General features: G+C 37.8%; 1 protein-coding gene across 6 annotated transcripts in view; it reads right to left on the bottom strand.

Moving 5' to 3' along the window:
* Positions 1 to 2214: 2214 nt before the first annotated feature.
* The window catches only part of LOC143020652 (uncharacterized), a 31273-nt gene continuing 23487 nt past the window's right edge, over positions 2215 to 10000 (bottom strand). For 3 of the 6 annotated variants that reach the window (XM_076177168.1, XM_076177169.1, XM_076177170.1), the window contains exons 7-12: positions 9397 to 9484; positions 9118 to 9293; positions 8514 to 8621; positions 5528 to 5764; positions 3158 to 3296; positions 2215 to 2565 (exon numbers count right to left, since the gene is read on the bottom strand). In XM_076177168.1, the coding sequence (XP_076033283.1) occupies positions 2338 to 2565; positions 3158 to 3296; positions 5528 to 5764; positions 8514 to 8621; positions 9118 to 9293; positions 9397 to 9484 (976 nt within the window). In that variant the 3' untranslated portion in view covers positions 2215 to 2337. The remainder of the gene's footprint in view (positions 2566 to 3157; positions 3297 to 5527; positions 5765 to 8513; positions 8622 to 9117; positions 9294 to 9396; positions 9485 to 10000) is intronic. The other 3 variants (XM_076177167.1, XM_076177166.1, XM_076177171.1) reach the window with 2 other exon arrangements.

Raw genomic sequence — 10000 nt, 5'->3', positions numbered from 1 at the left:
AAGAGCACTCACTCACTGTAGCATATGGAAACAAGTACACACGAAATCGAGCGCTCCACCCAAGCACTAATCAGTAATGGCTTCAATGAAAAAGATATTAACCACCAGACCAAAGAAATAATGGACGGTTGGTACAAAGATAATAAAGATAATCAAAATGTAGAAAAATTAACATCTATTATAAATCTATATTCTCATCAGCCTATAAAGAAGATGAGCGTGTAACGAAACATATTATAAAGAGGAACATCAAACCAACTAACCCAGAAAAAATAATAAACTTGGTGATCTGTTATAAGACAAGGAAGACCAGCCACTTCCTTCTTAAAAACAGCCCCCACCATGAGAGAAAGGAACTTCAGAAATCACATGTCATCTATAGGTTTACTTGTGCACGAGGGAACTGTGAAACACTCACCTCCATCTATTTTGGCATGACGACAATGAGGTTATCCCGTCGCCTTTCATACCACCTGACATCGGGAGCCCCTAAAAATCATTTAAGAGAAGTCCATGGCACAGCATTAACAAGAAACATCCGAGAAGAAATCTCCGAGACATTGGAAACATGTACAGAAGACAGACGCCTCCCAACTTTAGAAGTATTATACATTAAAGAGTTGAGCCCAAATCTAAATATACAAGCGGATGACCTTAGGACCCTCCCAAGCCTAAGACAAATCGCCACAAATCCAAGCAGTATATATAACCCTTAAATCAAAGCCCGAGACATAAACACCACAGTCCCAAGCACAGGACATTTTGTCACAGCGCGAAGTGGGAGGCTTCCCCTAGCACGTGATATTTCATCACTGCCTGAGTTTCCAGGTGACCTCTCCCAGGTGACCGGTGACCTCCTCCAGTGAAGAGCAAGTACAGAAATTTAAGCATATGAAGTAAAATGATTAATTATAACACCAGAATAATTCTTATCCTCACCAGAAAGAATATTCTTAAGAGCTACTGAAGAAGGGTCTTGAACCCGAAATCGTGACATAGCAAACATGACCACCTACAGTGAGATCAATCCTCCTTTCAAAGCACATAAGTCCATAGTAAGATAGTAAGACATATGGAAAGTACATTTATGAACATAATAAATGCACAATTAGCCATCACTTTCAATGAAATGTGTATAAGAGAAAATCTCCAGCCCGTATAATATATATATATATATATATGTGTGTGTGTGTGTGTGTGTGTGTACATATATATGTATGTGTGTATATATTGTTATGCCTTCCGCAAAGATATAAAGACTTTCTGTCTAGGAGGGGTTCGTACTTTGTGGCCATGATGTAGTTAAGGCAAATCCAAACTGAAGGTAACAAAAATAACTATTTTAATGAATAAAAAAAAAGTCAACAAAACAATTATAATATATATTTTACAACAAAAATTAACCAATAGACAATTCGTAACGTTTTATAAAACAAATATTTCCTTAACCTGAACAGAAAACCAAGTCATGAGAATAACTTAAGGTACGTGTGAACACAAGGGGGGTGGAATGATAAACCAACGAAAGAGTCTGAATTCTGAATTCCTAGGAAAGACCACCCGCTTGCGTGGGATCGGTTTTTGTGGGAGGGGAAGAATGTCTGTAAGAAAATGAAAAGATAATAGTGTATAAAAGAGGGCTATTGCCACCGGGCGAATTAGAGAGCGATTAGGGGCTGCTGGTGGTCGTGGCTCGGGAGAAATGAACTGGGAGCTTGGACGGCGGGATTAAAAACAAATTACAATCACCAAAAGTTCAGAAAATGGTAGGAGCCGTAGTATGAGAGAAAGGTGGAAAAACGGAAAAACGAAAAAGTCTCTCTGGGACCGGCTGAACGCCGTATATGTAGGGCTGGCGAGGACGGGAGGAAGGAGAAGGAGGAATTGGACAGAACTAGTCTGGACTTTCAGACGAGCAGTAGGGAGGGGATCGGAGGGAAGGAGAGAAGGAAAACCACACGTATACAGGCAATTCACGGGACATACATAATTATACAATGAATACAGAAATGTATACATATACAGACATTTAAATATACGTAGGATGGTGAGCCATCACAATATATATACATACATACACACACACACACACACACACACACACACACACACACACACACATATATATATATATATATATATATATATATATATATATATATATATACTTATTTACAGTATTTATTATTTATTCATTTATTATCATTAATTAATTTATTTCATTTTTATTCATTTATTTATCTATTTATTCATTTACTTTTTGCGGGTGGGTAAGGAATTGATGTCTTCAGATTAGCAAATAATTTTTATTTTTTGTGGGGAGGGAGATTAAGTTCTTCAAGTACAGTTCTTCAGCTCCTTTTCTTCTGCGATCCACAAGCCGACCTCCCTGTCCATGATCTCCAGAGGACCACAGGAGTTCAATACTAGATCGTGAAACTTCCGGATGTCGAAGTTTGATCCAAGACTCCTTCTGGCTTTCTCTCGAAGTTCGAAGATGTGAAGCTGTCCGATCTTGTAGCCCAGAGCTTGGCCAGGCCACGTGATGTATCGGTCAACTTCATTCTAGAAAAAGATATGCAGAAAAAAAGAACATGAAAAGATAGTAAAAAATAGAAGAACAAGAGGAAACAAATAAAAGAAGAACAAGAAAATTAAAAGAGAAAAATAAAAGAAGAAGAAAAAGAATACAAAATAATTAAAACAAAAAACAAGTAGAATAAGTACAAGAAAAATAATCAAATGAAAAATAAAAAAACACAAAAAGAAAGAAAGAAAAAATAACAGAACAAGAAAAACAAAAGATAAAGTAAAAATAAGAGGAGAACAAGGAAAAGGAAGAAGGAAAGAAAGGAAAAATAAAAGAAGAATAAGTACAAAGAGAAAGAAAAAATAAAAATAAAAAAATTAAAAAAGAGAAGAAGGAAAGAAAGGAAAAATAAAAGAAGAGTAAGAAAAAGAGGAGAAAGAAAGAAAAAATAAAAGTAGACAAAGAACAAGAAAAAACAAAATAGAAAATAAGAAAAGAACAAGAAAAGAAGAAAGAAAGAAAAAATAAATGAATGAAGAACAAGAAGAAATAATAAATAAAAGAACAAGAAAAAGAGAGAAAAAAGTGTCGAAAGCTCTCCGCTTTCTGGTTGGTTCAGGATCTCACCTGAGCTTCGGCTCGGGTGAGGGCGCCTTTTTCGAACATGTACTTGGCGGCGTCCTCGGGTGACCAGCCGAGGGCATGGATGCCCGTGTCCGCCACGAGGCGGCAGGCACGGTAGAGCTCGTAGGAGTAGTGACCGTATCTGGAATTATTTTTGCAAGAAAATAATGTAGTAAATATGCTGCGTGATTTGTATGCTTCAGCATTGATATCAATAGCGTGAAGAAGGGCTATTCTTTATATGTTGTAAAACGGAAAGGAAATGTAACAAAATGAATATGTATTTGTGCGTTTGTTTGTCTCTGTGTGTGTGTGTGTGATGAGGCGCAGTTCTTCTATTATGGTCATGTAGCCCAGCACTACCTATCTCATGGTTGGGCTGTCGGCGAATAAGGGGCTCCCCTAATGGCTTCCCTCCAATGATGAAGGTGTATTGGACATCAAGATGAACACAAAGAAGGCCATCCAAGTGACAGACGAACTCGTTTATGTGTTAATGGCCATCCAGTCCCGTCATGGGTCACTAATCCATGTTTGCCGCAGGTGGCATCTATGCAAGGCCTAGAGACTGGAGTCTTTGAAACTGGGTGCCACAGTGCTGAATTTGAGAGAGGGCGTCCTCCTGGGACTAAAGTCTGTGCGCTCCAAGGAGTCCGTTTAGGGTGGGGCAGAAATGGGAATTTCCCTGAGTGCGACATTGCCAATTTGACAACCAGGTATCGGATCGTCACTGTCACTCTACCTATCCCCATTCCACATGTCTCCCCTGTGACGCCTCGGCGTGGCAACAAGGGGAAAAACAGTGCCACATGTCATAGAATTCATTCAAATCGTTATCATAATCCTAAAAAGATATGCTCACTGTACTATAAAGGTTCCTTTACTATACATAGAATATATATATATATATATATATATATATATATATATATATATATATATACATATATATGTACATATACATATAAATAAAAGCACCAGTGACGGTGATGTCGATCAAATAATTCCGACTGTCGTCCCCGGATTCGAACCGGGCTCGTAAAATCATGGCACCATCGTCTTACCGACTGAGCTATCGACCCTATAAAATTATCCAACCTGGAAGTTATTCTACTACCCGAGGAACTAAGTCGATTGCTGACTGCCGTCCGTACTTATTTTTTACAGAGAACCAGGGCAACCTGTGGTGATATCGATCGAATAATTACGACTGTCATCCCCGGATTCGAACCGGGCTCGTGAAATCACGGCGCCATCGTCTTATTGACTAAGCTATCAACCCTATAAAATTCCCCAACTTGGAAGTTAGTCTAGTTCCCGAGGAACTAAGTCGACTGGTAACTGCTGCCCGTACTTTTTTTTTTTCAGATTAACTTCCAGGTTGGACAATTTTATAGGGTCGATAGCTCAGTCGGTAAGACGATGGCGCCGTGATTTCACGAGCCCGGTTCGAATCCGGGGACGACAGTCGGAATTATTTGATGTACACACACACACTCATGTATATATACATATATGTATGTATATGTTCAGACATTCTTACAAGTTGAAATGATGATAGATACTTTAAAAGCTTGTAGCGAAACTAGCCAAGAATAAAACTCGGAATAAGACTCGAGGCTTTCCTCTTCCCACCCACTTTATATATGTATATATATATATATATATATATATATATATATATATATATATATATATATATATCACATTGATGGTAAATAAGAGAGTTGCATGCATTAAGGTTCATTTGGCAGGATGGCTAGTGGTAAATCACGACGTATGTCACACCCAGAACGGACTCCTTGGGGTGCACAAACTATGGCAATACGCCTCTTTGGTTCCTTATTCAGGCCACCACGAGTGGCCTTTCCTGGGTCGGGGAGACAAATCGTCTGAACTGCCTGACTTGAGTCTTCGAGTCAAGCACGCCGTGGGCCAACACTGCATGGTCCACGCACCCTCCCCCTAGTCCCAAATGATAAGCTGGTGGGTGCATACACTCTCGGAAGAACCCTGAAACTATTGGGTTAAAGACTGAAACAACAAAATGAAACAACAAAATGAGGCTCTTCTTATGATGGATAAGGCAAGGTATATCAGGCGAATCACTGTTGATGTCAAGGACCATTTTAATGCGAATGACCTAAGTCCTTCTTACCGAGCCCTAAAGAAACTTTTGTCTAAATTTGTGACCCGGGTCGAAGAGTTTTATATAAAAAAGTAAGGATGTTGAGGGTCATTTCAATACGAATGACCTCATACCTGCCTACCGAATCTTAAAGAAACTTCAGTCTGGATGTGTAACCCTGGTCATAAACTTTTTTATATACAAAAGTATCTCATCATCTTACTGAAAATAAAACCAAGACTTGCCTGTCGTAGGGATCATCGTAGAGTTTCATATCAAAGCCTAGCGTCTCCGCGTAGAGTCCCCATCCCTCGATGAAGCTCGTGTGCATCGGGAACCTGGAGGGCGCCATGCCGAAGTTCTTGTATGGGGTCAACTTCCTGAAGGAGGCGATGCTGGAGGACTGCAGGGAGTGTGCGTACTGAAGATGGTGTCCAGGGGAACCCTCATGCAAGGTGAGGCTCATCAGATTGTATTTGGTACTGAAATATCCTCACTATTTAGTGACATCATGAACCTCAGAATATGAAGTAGTACTGAGTGTAGGGGCCATTAGTTATGAAGAGGAATATCAACTTTAGGATACCAAGTATATAATCACCTGTCACTTTATAAAATATTGGTGATACTATCATAACTTAACTATAAATAACTTCATACTTTTTCCAGTAAAAAGGCTTCTAAATCCAGAATATGGTAAAATATGATTATGGGTTCGCTACATTGGGAACACATAAGCAAACCCAGAAAATATTTCTTAAATTCATTAGACATTGTGATCCTATGAGGAATATTTTCCTACCGTGTACATCTAGTGACTAGGATATATATATATATATATATATATATATATATATATATATATATATATATATATATATATATATATATATGTATATGTATATATATATATATATACATATATATGTATTTTTGTATATATATATATACATATGTATGTATATGTATATGTATATGTATATGTATATGTATATGTATATGCATATGTATATGTATATGTATATGTATATATATACAAGCACGGGAAATCACATGAACTCGTGATTCTAAATATTCAGAAAAACCACCAAGGAAAATAATATAATGATGACCGAGCGCTTTCGTATATTTAGACATATTCAGTGTACATACTATGATGATACAAACATTATTATATATACAAAGTGGGAGGTCATGGATGGGAACAGGATAAAGTTGTGAAGGAGTCTCTCATGATTAACCTATACCGTTCGCGGCAGTGGACGTTTGGGCCACGAATTTTTTAACAATAAGATTGTCAAGTTTGTACATTACTTGATTTAGATTTAAGTTGTTTACAAGTATATGTTTAATCAAACTGGATTCTATTATATTTCTGGTCAAATGTGACTTATTTCTAACAATTTCTTTGGCATCCTCCCTATTAATGCAATGATTAAAATCCCTTAAATGAACAAATAATGCGTTGGGCATTTGACCACTCCTGACGTTATACTGATGTTGTTTCACCTTTCCTTGATGTAATGATTTACAGAAATGAGAGGTCTTTCAATTTTGATATCTGCAGAAAACCCACCAATGTCCTTTCATATGTATATTTTCATCCGTCTCATCATTGGACTATAAAAATATCAGTATCATCATCAATGTTCCTTAGAGCGTATAGAATTTATTGTCCGGAGTTTTTGGATGATGAATTCTTAGGAATATATGACATGGCTTCAAAATTAAAATATCCTAAGCACCTCGTAGATAATTTTTGCTAGATGGTAAAAAAAATCTTTCTATGAGGAAAATGTCAGTAAAACCTTTAATGAAAAAAACTTACTTGTTCTTCCTTTCCACGAGAATTTCGCCAAACTACCTCAACATTCAACTAGCCTTTAAGAACTCTAATACAGTTAGAAGACTTTTAATTAAAAACTTTCCTGATAAAGAAGAAGGGTGTATCTATTCAATTCCACGTAAAAATTGTGACAAATAGGTCAGACTGGAAAAGAATTAAAAGTAAGGTTAAAAACATCAATATAGCCTCAGGAGTGGTCAAATGTCCAACGCATTATTTGTTCATTTAAGGGATTTTAATCATTGCATTAATTGGGAGGGTACCAAATAAATTGTAATAAATAAGTCATATTTCACTAGAAATATGATAGAATCCAGTCTAGTTAAAAATACACTTGTCAACAACTTAAATTGTACAAACTTGATTATTTTATTGTTAAAAAAGTCGTGGCTCAAACGTCCACTGCCTCGAACGGTATAGGTTAACCATGAGAGATTCCCTCACAACTTTTTCCTGTTCCCATCCATGGCCTCCCACTTTGTATATATAATAATGTTTGAATCATCATTATATGTACCCTGAAGATGTCTCAATAGACGAAAGCGCTCGGTTATCATTATATTAGTGTCCTTGGTGGTTTTCTGCATATATGTATACATACACACACGCACACACACACACACACACACACACACACACACACACACACACACACACACACACACACACACACACACACACACACACACACACACACACACACACAGATATATATATATATATATATATATATATATATGTATATATGTATATTTATATATAATATATATATATATATATATATATATATATGTGTGTGTGTGTGTGTGTGTGTGTGTGTGTGTGTGTGTGTGTGTGTGTGTGTGTGTGTGTGTGTGTGTGTGTGTGTGTGTGTGTGTGTGTGTGTGTGTGTGTGCGTGCGTGCGCGTGCATGCGGACGCGCCCGTGTGTGTTGTGTGTGTGTGAGTGTATTCACTTGGTTTTTGGATCACGTGTTGGACTCGTGATCGACAGCTATTTCCCTCCTGGAAGAGAGCTCAGAGCTCGTAGGTCCGATCTATGGGTAATGCTATGACCTTTCACACACACACACCCCCAACTCCCCGCCCACGAGAGTCAGAGTAACGACTCGAAGCGCAGCGGTACCGAAATAATTTCGGCCCTGGGCAGGATTCGAACCTAGAACTGCGGGCCACTATCGTGGCAGTTCAGTGCTCTACCAACTGCGCCACCGAGTGTGTGTGTGTGTGTGTGTGTGTGTGTGTGTGTGTGTGTGTGTGTGTGTGTGTGTGTGTGTGTGTGTGTGTGTGTGTGTGTGTGTGTGTGTGTGTGTGTGTGTGTGTGTGTGTGTGTGTGTGTGTGTGTGTGTGTGTGTGTAAAGAGAAAATGCCTGGAAAAACTTATACTGGACGTCCATGCGCTGCGTGTTGACGTAGAAGTGGCCGATACGTGTCCCGTCCAGAGACGCCGGCTGGTAAAACGCCGCAGATCCTTGTAAGCGGCAACCTTCTATTCTGAAAAGATGCGCAATAGAATAAATTGTCATCCTTAAGTCCTGAATGCTTAATACCATACTATTTTGTATTCATTACTAAGTATTGATGCGTATACTTATTACAAAAGCATTGTATATATGAAGTGCAGTATAAGTGTAAATGTACTCTGGAAAGAATTTGTACATAAATATCATATACATCCATCCAATGTATCTAAACTCTGTTCTATCTTCCAAGTTGCTGTTTTTCTGTTATCTTTTTCATTTTGTTCACATTTGTGTTCATGTTATTGCCAGGAAGAAGAAAATGAGGAAGCTAAAAGAACAAGCTTAATTTTAAATAGGAGAAGAAGACACGTTTTCTATTTAAATCAACGTGCTTCATTGTCTTCGGAACATTAAAGAATAACTTCGGTAGTACCGGTTCAACTTTGTCATGCAGAAGAAAAGGACGGGGACAAAAAATAAGTTGAAGTAGGAGAAGAATATTTAGACTTTTTATTTTATAAACGTACCTCATAGTTTTTGGAACATTAAAGAATATCTTTGGCAACTCCGGTCCAATCCTGTCGACCACATGATCGAAAGCCTTCATGAGGTCGTCGACACTGTTAAAGGCAAATTTGGGATCGTTTTTCGTCATGGTAGAGAAACTCTGGACGGTCATATCGTAGCCCAGCTCCTCCACTATCTGAAGAATGATCTCAGCATGAACTTGATTTCACTACAAGAACGAGTTCGGTTATTTCATATGAGATATGTGCTTTCAAAACACTTTGTTTCTTTTGGAAAACCTTTTTTATTTCGCCTTCGATGCGGGTCACCTCCTGTAAGCCCATCTGGTGGATTTCTTCAACCGTCATATTGGTGGATGTATGAAATCTGGACAATAACATGAAAAAAGCAAGTTGAATATAGACAAGTATAATTTCCTAAACTGCAGTAAAGACAGAGTAGAAACCTGAATAGAATCACTACCGACGGTGATGTCGATCAAATAATTCCGACGGAATAATTTGACAGAGTAGAAAGTTGAATATACTAAAGATAACTGTCATCTAACTTGTAATACATTTGTTAAAAAGTCTATATTAATTTTAGATGATGTAAGAAAACCAACTTTTCTCGCAGTGGTTGAAATATAATAGCTATCATGTTACATGCGATACTTAAATCTAGATATAAAAATCTACATTAAGTCTATATGGTTTAAGAAAACCAACTTTTGTTGTCGTGCTTAAAAGGATGCAGCTTAGTCTATTGTTCCGTTAATGAGACGTACTGCCTATAAAACAGAACCCAGAGGGGGTGGACCTAACACCTTACATTCAAAATTTTATTTGTTTGAATTTTTGGTGACACAACTAAAAAGTTGTTAGTTGTCGCTAGGTCTTACAC

Source organism: Oratosquilla oratoria, chromosome 40 (genome assembly GCF_046742065.1).
Source record: "Oratosquilla oratoria isolate Oo_2021 chromosome 40, ASM4674206v1, whole genome shotgun sequence".
NCBI lineage: Eukaryota > Metazoa > Arthropoda > Malacostraca > Stomatopoda > Squillidae > Oratosquilla > Oratosquilla oratoria.
Note: the sequence above shows the minus strand (reverse complement) of the source record. Positions and strands in the feature narration are given on the sequence as shown.